This window comes from Nicotiana tabacum, chromosome 4 (genome assembly GCF_000715075.1).
Source record: "Nicotiana tabacum cultivar K326 chromosome 4, ASM71507v2, whole genome shotgun sequence".
Classification (NCBI taxonomy): domain Eukaryota; kingdom Viridiplantae; phylum Streptophyta; class Magnoliopsida; order Solanales; family Solanaceae; genus Nicotiana; species Nicotiana tabacum.
In genome coordinates this window covers 128160340-128176787 of record NC_134083.1, presented here as the reverse complement: position 1 = coordinate 128176787, position 16448 = coordinate 128160340, and the positions used below count along the sequence as shown (strand labels likewise).

Sequence of the window (16448 nt, the reverse complement as noted above, 5' to 3'; positions counted from 1 at the left end):
ATTGCAGCAAAAATAATGGCTATTTTTCAATAACTTTGCAAATACTGACTATTTTTTAATTTTCAGTCCGAAAACTAGCTAACCCGTGCTATTTTTACTTATAATTTAAGCTGAGGTAAATAGGCCCAGTTCACTCTATTGGACGGACAATTTCAATTATGGCACGTAAGAGTCTGTGAACCTATTTAAATACTATCTCCATTAACTTAGCGAGCGAAATTTGTCCGTGAAAAGTAAAGATTATCCAACTACTTTTAAGGGGTCGTTTGGTTGGGAAATAAGTTATCTCATGATTAATTTCGAGATTAGTTATCCAACCCTCCCATGGGGATAGAAAAGTGCTACAATCCCGAAATTATGATTTTATCACAACCAAACGTGAGATAAATATATTTCAAATTTAATTCCGAAATTAATTATCTCTTATACCCAACGAGCCCTAAAGGTAAAATTAGCCACCGGACAAGCGGAGAAAAATTAAGGAGTGACCTCTAAAAGGCCATATTATGTAAATAATCCCATTGAGTCCTGTCCCCTTTGTTGGACTAAAAGCTACAACTTGGGTGATTGGGCTGCTTCTGCCCATTTGAGTTGATGAAGCACAAAACTACTCGAATCCAATAGAAATTGGAATTTTTTTCTATATATACAAAATTAGGACAATATTTATCTGGTTTTGCTAGGTTTTCTCTTATAAAAAGTAACTAATTTTTTCACAAAATATATACAAATCCGATCAAAAGCTATAAATTTACATACAATTGGTATATAACTTTTCATCGTACAAAATTCAGGCAATAGCTACAATTTACATATAACTTATACACGATCTGTAATATATTATTGTGTCAAAAGCTACAACTTACCTCCAACTTATATATTATTATGTTAATTGTATATATATTTATATGTTGTTTGTACACCTACAAAATATATACAATTTCCGTATGTCTTATTCTTCGACTTTCAATCTGAAATTCTAACCCAAATCAATTTCAATATTCACCAAATTCCCTCAAAATTGAGATATAAATATCTAATTTTTTAATTTTTTTGCTATTTTAAAGTACAATAGTCGAATTCAAAACTTCAAATCTTTTTAATGGATATCAATAGAGTTTAAACTCCTAACTAATAACATAACTTCGATTTTGAATTCAAAGCTTCAATACTAGCTACTACCATTCAGTTGCTGCCTATGATCCATATGACGTCTAATAACAGAACTCTTTCGGTTTCTTCAGGTAAAACAAATTCCACACACGAGAAGCAATTCAGGATCTTTCAAATTTTGGTGCACTTGGCTTTTACACCTTTTAGGACTTGGTGGAGAGATTACTTTCTTGGCACATGTGGCAATTAATTTTGGACAAGAGTAAATCATTTGTTGAATTGGGTGGAATGGGGAGAAAAAATAGAGAAAAATTGGGTATCATTAATAATCTAGTATATATATATATATATATATATATATATATATATATATATATATATATATATATATATATATATATATATATATATATATATATATATATAAGTATGAATACAATATTGGTTTACAAAAATAACCTTATAATATTAAACATAATAACTTATAGTAAAAGGATATAACCGAAATTCTAGACATTAGCCTTGTAATCCTATTAGTTTTAGGACATAATACTACACGTTAGGAATCCTTCGTGATTACCTTTAGGAATCCTATTAGTACAATTACTTTCGGGCATAGACATATAATACTACAAGTTAGCAATCATGGTAGTGTTAGAATTCAATCTCATTATCTCGAAATTACCTCTGTGGATACTATAAACATGTCAAAAAAATGATGCGTCTAATTAAAGCAAAAAAAGAAGAAGTGAATATGTATTAATGATTTGATGGATAGTTAGGAAACCAATTTTTAGAAGAAAAGATATACGTTAATAAATAACTCAATACATTACCACTCTATAATATTGCATACCAAGAAAAAATAAAAGTAACGTTAAACGGACTGCATAAAGTATTGAAATTGAGAAAAACATCCTACGATAATATATTATTATATAATATTTGAACTGCTTTCCTACTCAAATAATATTTTTTATTATTAATTTTTCGTAAAATATAAAAAAATATACCAAATTATTAAAGAACAACTAAGAAAGTTTTTAAGAATATAAATGTGTGAGAAAGAAAAAGAAAAAGGTTGGTACGAGTCAATACCACTAATAATTTTGCAAACATAAAGATCTAAAAATGGAATGTCATATCGATATTTTTACTCTTTGAAAATAAAATGTATGATGGATAAAACTATAATTACAGTTAAATATTCAAACATGAGATGAACTAATATTAAGAATCTGAATCAACAGAAACTAAATTATTTTTTATATTAAAACGAAATAATCAAATCTTTCAATTAATTATTTAGCAAGAGAATCCAATTAATATTTTTTAAAAATTCATCATATGAGTAATATTATTTTTCAAGTTAAAACAAAATCTTATGGTACATAACTTTATTCCATAAAAAAGTGTTAGAGATTAAAAGGTTTAGATCATAAAGTAAAAAAATAGTATAATATTAAGAAGGCCATACAAGTATTTAAGAAAGTACAATTAAAGCTAAATTCTGAACACGAATAAACTTTCAAGACTATATTATAAAAAGTCGACTCTGGTATAGCGAGATTATTCTTTGTAGTTGCCTCCGGCGGAATCGAAATAATATTCCGATGTCATGCATTACTTGCAAATTGTTAGATCAAGATGCATGATATGTTAGCAATAAGAACAAGTGATGTACCAACAACTATTTTATTATGAGGTCATACAACTCACTTTTAGATTCGATATTCCTCTTCAAATAATTGAAATAACCATCACAAATATATCAAAGCAAAGCAATAGTGCTAAATTTATAAGGAAAGAAAAAGTGATAATATGGGATGAAGTGCTTTTGGCTAAGCGTCAAACGATCGAAACAATCGCCCAGAGTTTTAGAGATATAACGGATATCAATGAATCGTTTGGTGAAAAATTAATAGTTTGGGAGGTGATTTTTGTCAAGTATGATCAGTAATTCCAACATTGACGAAAGCAAACTTGCCGAAATTATATTTATGGCCTCAATTGAAAAATATTCAAATGACAAGAAATATAAAAGTAAGAACCGATCCAGCATTCAGTGACTTCTTGCTTCGTGTCAGAAACGAAAAAAGAGCATCCAATAAAAAATGATTTGGTTCTTCTATAACACTTGATTATCTACCCCAATGGAAATAGTAGTTCAATTAATAAGGAAAATATTTTCATCATTAGATTAAAACGTAATTTGTGCAAATTACACGATAGAGATTAAAGAGCTGTCTTAGCTAGCAGAAATGAATATGTTGATCAACTAAATAAAAGGTTGATTACTAAGTTTTATGATAAAAATAAAATATTTTTTAGTTCTGACTCAACAGAAGATGATACCAACAATTACAACCAAGAAGAATACTTAAATACTTTAATACAGAATGGTCTTCTACTGTATATGTTTGTTGTCAAGTTCATTGTTTCTTACGTATGTTAGTGTCACCATATATATAATAGACTAAGTTAAAATTGATCTTCCATTGCATATAGGTTGATTTTGAAGAAAAATATGCCTGCCATGCTACTCAAAACTTAGATCTGTTGAATAGCTTATGTAATAGTACACATATGGTATATAGAAGTTTTGACAATATCGTTATACATGCAGAACGTATGATACTGGTCAATGTGCTTCTAAGTATGTGTTTATCCCCGAATTCAACTTTCGTTTTCCGAAATAAAAGAATATCCTTTTAAATTTGTGTGAAAATAATTTTTAGTATGTTTATTTTTTGTAGTTATAATAAATAAAGCACAAGGACAAACATCTTAAATATTAGACTATATTTACAATAATATATTTTCTTACACGAATAACTATATGTTGCACTTTCAAGAGAGATATCAATATCGACAACAAGAGTTCTGGTTATGGCAGAGCAACCAAAGCACTAAAAGGAAACATATACAAAAAAAATATCGTCTATAAAGAAGTGTTCGGTAAGATACCATCACATTAGATACCTTTAAACTATAATACATAATTATCTATTTAACATGACTAAAATTGATCAAATGTGTAAGTTCTGATGATGTCCATTCAATTTGAATTCACGTATTATGCTAACGTAACAATATTTTTGGCACTTAGATGATTGTTGTATTATTATATATAAAATTTCTCTCATTAAATAAATTGTATTGAGCCCAAAACACACACACACACACACACATACATATATATATATACACACACACAAGGCTGACAAGGCCACAATAGACATCAACATGACATGATCAAGTCTGGCGAGGTCATACAAAACATAATAGACACACAACAACCAGTCTACAAGCCTATAAGAGAATAATATTTGTCATATGGTCGAGACAGGGCCTCGACCTACCCATAATATAAATATACACATAATCATACCAAAACCTCTAGACTCGGCTAACTCCGGGAGACATGGAGCTTACTGATCGACCGCTGAACACGAGTAATCACCTACTGAGGAGGCCTGTCAGACTCTCAACCTGGAGCTGCAACATGAAATGCAGCACCACGGCATAAAAGGGGCGTCAGTATGAAAAGAATGTACTTTGTATGCAAATATATGAAAGAATCAGTAAGTACAAAAGAGTGCAAAGAACAACCCGTAAGACATATGCCACATAAGGCCATCCGCGTCTGAGTATAGCTCAGTCGGTATATATATAGTAATAGAAATAATATCTCTGAATGCAGTGGTATATATATAATATAATAATATCCCCGACTGCAGTATATACAAAGATAAACATATAAACCTAGATGATATCATGAATGGAGTATTTATGACGAGACGTTTCATTAAGCTTTTCTTTAGAAAATTTTTCGTTAAGGCAGATTCATCCCGAAAAGGATCAAAGAGATATCCATTACATACCTTGATTAGCAGCCCTCAAATAAGTCATAACGAGAGCAACTCCTATAAGTTTACTCTACACAAAACAATAACCATGCTAGTGTCAAATAACCTAAAAAAAGTAACGATGAACGACCAACCAACCACTCCACCATTATGTGACATTTTTCCACGCCCTTTCTCCTCCCAAAGCCCATAAAAATAGCAGCACAATAGACAACCCAATAACATCATGAAACATCCCATAAAATAGTCCAAAATAGTCCACTACAAGTTGAACAACTTGAAGTCATGGCTTTCGATCGCAGTCTCATGAGTTCTTAATATTATGTAACAAATTTATCGATCTTTTCAGCAGAAAAAAGGTATGAAAGAGGGAAATATACTTACCTTACTGGGTGAAGAACTCAGCTCGTAACTTGAGTTCTTCAACTCTTAGGATTTCCCCCAAACTAGAACCTGAAAAGAAAAACAAATCAATTAGGGCTTGAAGGAGCTTAGAATGGCTAGCTTTAGAGAGAGCTTCAATGGTTTCCTTTGGGAGTGAAGTTTGCTGAAATAAAGTGAGAGAGAAAGAGGATAATCGTCCCCTTTAAGGGGTCCCTTTGGATGACCCGCCCCTTTTTTTAATTTAAAAGAAAATTGTGGCCTTTCTTTTTAAGCAAGTAGGTGATGCACCTACTTGTCACCTACTTTCTTAATAGGTGATACATGCTGGTTCTTATTCTATTTTAAACACGTTTCTCACCCCCGTTTAATACTTAAGATATGTTTCAAGTAGCTAAAACAAGTAGGACGGGTAAGCAAGTAGCTCAAGCAAGTAGGACGGGTAAGCAAGTAGCTCATTTATTTATCTAATTATCCCATTTCTTTTCCAAGTCTCATTCATCTTAACTTTTATTTAACACATATCTGTCACACCTCCTTTTTCCCGGGGGAATAGGAAAGAAAGGAGTTTTTCCAATTTAAGTGACATTATTCGAAATGGAATTATTTATTTAATCAGAGTCGCCACTTGGGATAATTTCTGGTGTCCCAAGTCACCGGTTTATTTAAAATCCCAAATCGAGGAAGTTTTGACTCCGAATTACGGTCCGCGAACACAGAAGATCGGGTAAGAAATTATGTTAACCCGAGAGAAGGTGTGAGGCACTCTCGGATTCTGTGGTTTTAGCACGGTCGCTTTAATCATAACTAGCTTAATTAAATTATTTAATTACTCATTTTTAGAACCTATGTACATTTGCCTTTTTACCGCTTTTAATTGCTTTATTATTCGTAATTATGGAATTATCTTGAAACGAATCACGCGTACGTGTATTTATTTTGTTTGGTGTGTCAAGAATCATGTCACGCGTACGTATACACAATTAATAACACTTTATTATTTTTAAGATTGTTTGGCCAAAGTCGCGCGAACGCGTACCTTGATTTCTTTTGGGAATCATAATTATGTCACGCGAACGTGTACACAATCATGATAATAGATTAAGTGCCTAAAGTATTCTATGAATTAAGAATTATTTTTTCTAAAAAAAAGAAGTTTTGATATTATTGTGAAGCTAAAGTTATGGACGAGAAAGGTGATGTAATTTAGCTATGAATTATTGATGAGTGAATTACACGTGTGAATTATTACTTCGAAATCGGAAGTAATTTATTTGGCCCAATGAATTCATAATACCTACAGTTCATAATACCTTCACGCAGTAAATTATTACTAAATTCATAATTTGTTTAGTAATTTATTGCTAAAGTTAACAAATCATAATACCTACAGATTTTGTTTTAGACTAAACTAGCTAAATACTCCAACTAGCGTCACGTTAATACTTAATGAATTCAAAAAAAAAAAAAAGAAATTATCCCAAACAAATCTACTGCATGACATAAAAAAAGAAACTAACTAATGACCTAAATTATCAAATAAAGCCAACACCCAATATTTAATTTAATATATTTAACCAGTAAAAAAATTTTTAGTTTCTTCTTTCTCAACAGTAGCTATCCAAGACCAAAATGTCATACAATTTAATAACTGTACAATGGAACTTTTTACCCCATATTTATTCTTCTAAGGTTGACGCTACAAACATTATGAGACTTGTGAAATAAAATAAATTTTAACTTCACGCCTTATCTTTAAACAATTCAAACATCCAAATTCACACGCTAATCGCAATAACAAACACCAAAATACATGGAAAATGGCCAGTAACAGGTAAAAACGATAAATTCGAAATAAGAGTTAATAAAGTGAGGTAGAAGACATATAGTAATTTTGAAATCCTTTAAATTATCTTCAAGCCTACAATTCTAGAAAAAATGGTACAAAATTCTCATCATTGATTTCTTTAGCTTACGAAACCGGCCAGGAGCGAACATTTGCTTCTTCTTTTAACAAAATTTTACATCACACTAATTTGAGCAAAGATATAAGACAGAAAAGAAAACAGACGAGGGGAGTGCAGTAAAAGGCATCAATGAGATCTCGACATGAACTCTCAAATTTGAGATGAATAAACTATAATAAAAAGTACCATATTACTGCATACAACTCAGACATTTAAACCATAAAAAATTTACAATGAATACTACTAAAAATGAGTATCCAGACTAACCTTGAAAGCAGAATTTTTCTTTCAATAATACAAGGAATATCTGCAAATACAACTCCAACGTCCCAACAATTTCAATTCGAACGAAGATGCAACAAGAATCCAAAGATCGCTAACCACAAAATAAGCTTGATCAGCAACCACAAACCCAACCGAGAACTCAGATATATTCGTGGGTGCTTAGCTCTTTTTTCCAAATCTCCCTCCGTCTGTCCTCTTCCTCCCTTTTTTTTTTCTTTTTATAGGGAATAATATTAGTAGTGTTTTTTTTTTCTCATTTGGAGTGGGGAACGTGGTTCATATATTGTGTGTGCAGATTGAGATGTGAGGGAGTGGGGTGAGATGTGAGTGAAGTTGGGAAATGAGAAAGTTGGGAATTGGGATGCAGATTGTATTTTCTGTTTTCGTTAGTTTTTTTTTTAAAACCTTTTTCTAACCCATTTTTATTAAACAAAAAGATATATATATATATATATATATATATATATATATATTAACCAACTTACTTTTAGACTTAAATATTATATACATAAGAAAACAAAATATTTACATTGTAGTTTAAATTATATTAAGAAAAATACTAAAGTTAACTTATTTATTATAATTATAATTAAAAGAAATCATATATTTTTGTAAATTTTCATTTTTATATTTACAAATAGAAATTAAATTTTTTCTCTTTACAAATAGAAATAAACTTTGTATTCTAAAAGTGTGAATATTTTTGTATTTTTATAAACTCTACTAAAAGTGAGATAAAGTTTTAAAATATCAAGATTAGACCTAAAAGAAATATTTACACTAAAATAGTATAGAATTTGGGTGTGGTCAAAAATTAGTTGTTCACAGCATGCCCCTCTTTGCTTGGAAACATGAATAGTTTTTAGGCAAAGAAAATGAACAAGGTGACTGATTTTTGACCTCACTATTATTTAAAAAAAAAGAAGAGAAAAGTAAAGGTTGCGACCGAGCCTTGGCTTTAGGCAGCCTACATATCCCGGGTTATAAGGGAATCAGGTCATGTGTAGTTCAAGTGAAAGAAGAGTGATGGAGTATGCTTAGAGGGGGAGTCGAGTGAAGTTCCGTCGAGGTTCCGATCCGCGGTTCCTACTATTGCATCAAATGAAAAAAAAATTACATACTCTTAAAATCTGGGAGTTACAAAATTTCTATCTAAATGCCATCTGGAATCTTATCTTGATTCTTGACCTGCTTCCCTCATTGACTTTAGACTGAAACTTGATGCTCTCAATGTAAAAGACTATAAAATATTCTCACAAGCTTGTTTTTTGATCAGATGATGAGAAAATGGATCTTGAGACCCTATGTCTTCGCATGCATTATGTCGAAGTTGGTTGCGGCTGGTGTTGAGATCAAGGGCTCCACTTTCTTTTGGCAAGAGCTGGAATCTTATTTTTGCACATCCAATCCGCGCTTTGCAGAAAAACCTACAAGCCATCACAAACAAAAAAAAATGAATAAAAGTTTTCTGCCCCAGTTTGAACTAGAAAATTTTTGTGAGTTATTGAAAATATATTAAACTATCTTTGCTATTGCAGGATAAAGAATTGAAAAAAAAACACATACCCTATGTTAATAAAAAGGAAGGCAACCAGGGGATGTAGTACCCTATGTTGACAATAAGATGAGGCTCGTGGTACTCTGAGATGCTACTAGGGAATGTCGTACCCTATGTTGGCAGAAAGTAAGGCAGCTAGGGGATGTAGTACCCTATTTGGCAATAAGGTGAGGCTCTTGGCACTCTGGGATGCTACTAGGGAATGTCGTACCCTATGTTGGCAGAAAGTAATGCAGACAAGGGATGTAGTACCCTGTGTTGGAAATAAGATGAGGCTCATGGCGTTCTGAGATGCTACTAGGGAATGTCGTACCCTATGTTGGCAGTAAAAATGAGGCTCGCGGCACTCTGGGATGCTACTAGGGAATGTTGTACCCTATGTTGGCAAAAAGTAATGCATCCAGGGGATGTAGTACCCTGTGTTGGTGATAAGATGAGGTTCGTGGCTCTCTGAGATGCTACTAGGGAATGTCGTACCCTATGTTGGCACTAAAATGCAACCAGGGGATGTAGTACCCTGTGTTTGGCAGTAAGATGAGGCTCGTGGCACTCTGAGATGCTACTAGGAAATGTCGTATCCTATGTTAGCAATGAGAAATGCAACCAGGGGATGTAGTACCATGTGTTGGCAATAAGATGAGGCCCGTGGCACTCTGAGATGCTACTAGGGAATGTCGTACCCTATGTTGGCACTAAAATGCAACCAGGGGATGTAGTACCCTGTGTTTGGCAGTAAGATGAGGCTCGTGGCTCTCTGAGATGCTACTAGGGAATGTCGTATCCTATGTTAGCAATGAGAAATGCAACCAGGGGATGTAGTACCATGTGTTGGCAATAAGATGAGGCCCGTGGCACTCTGAGATGCTACTAGGGAATGTCGTACCCTATGTTGGCACTAAAATGCAACCAGGGGATGTAGTACCCTGTGTTTGGCAGTAAGATGAGGCTCGTGGCTCTCTGAGATGCTACTAGGGAATGTCGTACCCTATGTTGGCAATAAAATGAGGCTCTTGGCACTCGGAGATGCTACTACGGAATGTCGTACCCTATGTTAGCAATAAAAAATGCAACCAGGGGATGTAGTACCCTATATTGAAGATAGGGTATTGATTCCCTATAATGAAACTAAAAATAACATGATTACATGTATTAGGAGAAAATCAAGGATTTGAGAACTTCACTTGGTGGTGTTCGTCTTTTCACGAACTGTTTCCTAAAATTGTTATGTTCCTGTTCTAAACAAAGAAAGATTTGTTAGTTTTAAAATGGTGGTCGGTTTGTGGCCTTGATTTCTTGGGCGACTTGACCTTGCGTCTATTACACTTGTTAGAAAAACTAACTCCGTCGATGATTGTACAAGTTGCATGGAGATTCTGTCTTTTCTTTCTGGAGATCTTCTTTCTCAACATCAAAACCTAACCATTTTGCGCCTATCACCATTTGTGTTCATGGTGAAAACAACCTTGCTTCCCAAAAATCTTTTAACTGAGTAACTTTTGTTGACCCTTGGAACATTATTTAGTCCTTCCAGCCTTTTTCTCGTCAAGGAAAATCGCAGATGGCTTTATGCCTTTTCCTATACGGTTTATGCCCAGCAAGCTTTGCTTTGACAAAATTAGATTGAAAGAGACTCAAAAAAGTAATGCGAAAGAAAATAAGAAGGTGAACTAATAGGTATTACAACTTAATCAAGAAGTGTCCCTTTCAGAGGAAAGAATAAGACAGGACTTATCTAGAGGAAATATGCTGACTTCAATGAACATGACATGCACTTTGGACTGGATGCCCGATCCGTTTGAACCGTCTAATTCTCGAAATCTGTTGTAAACTTAACTTTGAAACTGAGTTCTTTGTCTTGACCATGCTTGTGTCGGGATGTACGAAGCCTTAAATCGATCAATGATGCCCTTTGTGGGTTTTCACCAATTGACCTCTCTCATCTATCTTTCTCTCAACTCACCATTGCCTTATAGTGCCCGCGAGGGTTTTCACCAATAAGACTCTCTCATTTATTTTTCTCTCTTTACAATGACTGCGGCATCACCCGTAGTATACTGACTTAGCATTCTCGAAAGTTGATCAGAAGGTCTTAGCAGGGAAAGGTAAAAAGAAATATTCAACTGAATTACAACTTTTGGACCCATTTTGATGGAACAACCATCGAAAATAAAATAAAACCATGCCCCAGTTTATTTGAATACTGGGGACATGTGGATTTTTGTTTTGGTGTGACCGAACCCCAGAGTGAGGCTGCCTACGTATCCTTTCGAAATCAGGTCGAACGTAGTTCAATTAACATGAACTCTTTTTTTTTTTTAGTACATTGGTTCCAAAAGAGGGGAAAACAAAGAAATATAAACAAGGCTTCAAAGGGATAACTAGGGTTGACCAGTGTTTGGGTAGCGAGAATGATAGCCTTTCGTCATCCCAACCTGAGAATGCTAAATATAAGAATGCCCCAACATAGCCATGTCATACATAGTATCTCTTGACTGCATCTGCGTTGACGGATATATTAGTCACCTTTCCTTCTATATCTACCAAGTGTAGAGCTCCTTTTGACAATACTTTCTTGACGAGGTAAGGACCTTGCCAATTTGGGGCGAACTTTCCTTTTGCTTCTACCTGGTGCGGAAAGATACGTTTCAAAACAAGTTGTCCTACCTCGAATTGTCTTGGGCGCACTTTCTTATTGTAAGCGCGTGCCATTCTTTGTTGGTATAACTGACCAAAACAAACTGCCGCCAAACGCTTTTCATCAATCAAATTCAACTGTTCCAATCGGGACTTCACCCATTCAGTGTCCTCAATCCCTGCTTCAACAATGATTCGGAGAGAGGGAATCTCAATTTCAACAGGTATGACCGCTTCAGTTCCATAAACCAATAAGTAGGGTGTTGCGCCAACTGATGTACGGACAGTTGTCCGGTATCCCAAAAGAGCAAAAGGTAGTTTCTCGTGCCATTGTCTAGACCCTTGGATCATCTTCCTAAGAATCTTCTTGATGTTCTTATTCGCAGCTTCAACAGCTCCATTAGCTTTAGGACGGTAAGGAGTAGAATTGCGATGCTCAATTTTAAATTGTTCACATACCTCCTTCATCAGATGACTATTCAAATTAGCAGCATTATCTGTAATAATGGTTTTTGGAATACCGAAATGATAGATAATGTTGGAGTGAACAAAGTCTACTACTGCTTTCTTGGTAACTGCTTTCAATGTAATAGCTTCCACCTATTTGGTGAAGTAATCAATTGCAACCAAGATGAATCTGTGCCCATTTGAAGCTTTTGGCTCGATTGGGCCAATGACGTCCATTCCCCAAGAAACAAAAGGCCAAGGAGCCGACATAGGATACAACTCTGAAGGAGGTGAGTGAATCAAATCACTGTGAATCTGACACTGGTGGCACTTGCGAACAAAACGAAAGCAATCTCGTTCCATAGTAAGCCAATAATATCCTGCCCGAAGGATTTTCTTTGCTAGAACATATCCATTCATGTGCGGACCACAAACTCCCAAATGCACCTCATTCATAATTATTTCAGCTTCTTTGGCATCCACACATCTCAACAAATTCAAATCCAGAGTTCTTTTGTATAGGATTTCCCCAATCAAAAAGAAACCATTAGAGAGTCGCCTAATAGTTCTCTTTTGATCGCTATTAGCATGTTCCGGATATTCTCTTGTTTTCAGAAACTGTTTAATATCACGATACCATGGTTCACCATCTGGTTCTGCTTCAATTGTATTGCAATAACCATGTTGATACCGAATTTGAATTTCTAATGGGTCAATGTGAGTATTACCCGGATATGGAAGCATTGAGGCTAGGGTGGCCAAGGCATCGGCTAATTCATTGTGAAACCTGGGAATGTACCTGAATTCGATGGACTTGAACCTTTTGCTAAGATCCTCCACACATTGTCTATATGGAATGAGCTTGATGTCTCGAGTCTCCCAATCACCTTGAGCCTGCCGAATAAGCAAATCTGAATCTCCCATCACCAACAGTTCATGCACATTTAGATTTATTGCCATGTTCAGACCCATAATGCAAGCTTCATATTCTGCTGTATTGTTTGTACAGAAAAAACGAAGTTGCGCCGTAGCAGGGTAATGTTGCCCAGTTGGTGATACCAGAATTGTCCCAATCCCTATGCCTTTGATGTTGACAGCCCCATCAAAGTATAGTTTCCAAATTTGATTGTCATCTTGGACTATTTCTTCAACTAAATTAACCTCTTCATCTGGGAAATATGTGTTCAAAGATTCATACTCATCATCAACCGGGTTTTCTGCCAGATGATCAGCCAAAGCTTGTGCCTTCATGGCAGTGCGAGTGACATAAACAATATCAAACTCTGTGAGCAAGATTTGCCACTTTGCCAATTTGCCTGTTGGCATCGGCTTCTGAAAGATGTACTTCAGGGGATCCATTCGGGATATGAGGTAAGTTGTATAGGTCAAAAGATAATGCCTAAGCTTCTGGGCGACCCAGGTTAAGGCGCAAGATGTTCTTTCCAAAAGAGTGTATTTGGCCTCATAAGTGGTGAACTTTTTGCTCAAATAATATATTGCTTGTTCCCTTTTGCCTGTGGCATCATGTTGACCCAGAACACAACCAAAGGAACTATCCATTACTGACAGATATAAAAACAGAGGCCTATCAGGTTCCGGCGGGACCAAAACAGGGGGATTTGACAAATATTCTTTGATCTTATCAAAAACTTCTTGGCACTCATCTGTCCACTTGATAGCGGAGTTCTTTTTCAACAACTTAAAAATAGGCTCACATGTGGTTGTAAGCTGCGCGATGAACCTGCTGATGTAATTCAACCTCCCGAGTAAACTCATGACTTCTGTTTTGTTCTTCGGGGGAGGCAACTCTCGAATGGTCTTTATCTTGGAGGGATCTAACTCAATGCCTCTTCGACTAACTATAAAACCCAAAAGCTTCCCAGAAGGAACTCCAAATGCACATTTGGCTGGATTGAGTTTGAGATTGTACCTTCGTAGCCTTTCAAAAAACTTTTTCAAGTCTTGCACATGGTCAGCTTGTGTTCTCGACTTAATGATCACATCATCAACATACACTTCAATCTCTTTATGAATCATGTCATGGAATATGGTAGTCATGGCTCTCATGTAAGTTGCCCCTGCATTCTTCAAACCAAATGGCATGACCCTATAACAATAAGTTCCCCATGGAGTTGTGAATGCGGTCTTTTCTGCATCTTCTTTATCCATCAGAATTTGGTGATATCCGGCATAACAATCCACAAAAGATTGGATTTCATGTTTAGCACAATTATCAACAAGGATATGAATGTTGGGTAAGGGAAAGTTGTCCTTTTGACTTGCTTTGTTTAAATCCCTATAGTCAACACAAACTCTGATTTTCCCATCCTTCTTTGGCACTGGCACAACATTTGCTAACCATGTAGTGTATCGGACGACCCTGATCACATTTGCACTTAGTTGCTTTGTGATTTCTTCTTTAATCTTATCACTCATGTCTGTCTTAAACTTCCTTTGTTTTTGCTGGATTGGTGGAAAATTAGGATGTGTGGGAAGCTTATGGACCACTAGATCGGCACTCAAACCCGGCATGTCATCATACGACCAAGCAAATACATCTCTGTACTCGAACAAAACATGAATTATGGCATCTCTCGTCTTTTGTTCAGTATGAATGCTTATTTTTGTTTCTCTGGTTTCTTCAGGACTTCCCAGGTTAATTGCCTCAGTTTCATTTAAGTTAGGCTTAGGCTTATTCTCAAATTGATCCAATTGCCTTTTCATTTCTCTAAAAGCCTCATCTTCGTCATACTCAACTTCTTGATTCATTATTTCGAGATTAGACAGCTTTTTAAGATCTGAGCATGAATTCCACATGCATGTCATATTTTTAAAGCCAGCATTATCGAAACTGAAAATGATAAAAAATTAACAAAAATTAGGGAAATAAAAAGATAGAATTTTACTATGAAAATGGAACTTCATTTCATTGAATTTGAAAGGATAGAAGGGTTAACATCACAGCAAAGCAATTAAACTAAAATATCTGGATTACAACCCTTAAAATAATCCAAATAGAGAAAAAACAACAAAACAGGCTACCAAGACTCCTTCCTGATGGAAAGAGGAGTTGCTTCCCAGTTGCTGAGCGAGGTATCTGGACCAATCAGTTGAACACTTGCACGGCTAGGGCCCTCCCCAACTTGAACCATATTAATCTCATAGAACATCTCCTTGAGACCCTGGCAAACTCCGTCAATGTCATCCTGAGTAGAAGGATTTTGGACTTCTTCAAATTGTGGCTTGACAAAAGAGTAGGCAATGTGAGGGATTGGTTTGGACAGATTCCAACCATTCTTTTTGCGGGCCTTGGCTCTTTCTATGTCAGCTGATGTTGGTTTAAAGCCCAAGCCAAAGGTATTTCTTCGAAAATAGAGCAATGGGGTTCATAATTCCTTGCAGAGAGGATCCCAATCCTTTTCCTGGTTCATAGCCGTTCCTCAACATCAGCGAAGCTACCATCATAGATGTGGCTGAAAGACGGGGATGCAGAATTGGTTTTCCTTCTTCCACTTGGTCCACCTCTATCACCTCAAATGCTTGATATATGATGGATTCACATCCTTCCTTGGCCTCGATATATGGAATGGATGGGCCTTTATAGACGGATGAGTCGTCCTCCCCATGAACAATAATTTCTTGCCTGTCACACTCGAATTTGACCATTTGATGTAGGGTGGATGGTACAGCTCTGGCCATATGGATCCACGGCCTTCCCAAAAGAAAATTATAGGAAGTTTCCATATCTAACACTTGAAAGACAATGTTAAAATCAACCGGGCCGATTGTCATGGTGAGTTCGATTTCCCCAATAGTGTCTCTTTTTGAACCATCAAAAGCTCTGATGCTGACATTACTGGTTCGAATTCTGTTATTGTCGATGTTCAGCTGTTGTAGAGTAGAAAGAGGACACACATCTACACTTGAGCCTCCATCAATCATGACTCCTTTTACGTAGTGCCCTTCACATTTGACCATAAGATGCAAAGCTCTATTGTGGCCAGCCCCTTCCTCAGGCAAATCATCATCGCTGAAAGTAATTGTATTTACTTCAAAGAATCTTTCAGCCATTTTTTCTAGCTGATTCACCGTTGTCTTTTCTGAGACATATGCCTTGTTCAGAGTTTTGATCAACACACGACGATGCTCTTCTGAATGCAAAAGCAGAGATAACAAAGATATCTGAGCAGGAGT

At 35.5% G+C, this 16448-nt stretch overlaps 1 protein-coding gene and 1 pseudogene across 1 annotated transcript; both read right to left on the bottom strand.

Annotated features, from left to right (window-relative positions):
* The window catches only part of LOC142180112 (uncharacterized), a 223071-nt pseudogene that overhangs the window by 57370 nt on the left and 149253 nt on the right, over positions 1–16448 (bottom strand).
* LOC142180388 (uncharacterized) lies at positions 11646–13226 on the bottom strand. The gene is made up of 3 exons (XM_075252601.1): positions 12563–13226; positions 11913–11986; positions 11646–11798 (listed from the first exon to the last, which is right to left on the bottom strand). Exons 1-3 carry the CDS (start codon positions 13224–13226, stop codon positions 11646–11648), a joined length of 891 nt encoding a protein of 296 aa, XP_075108702.1.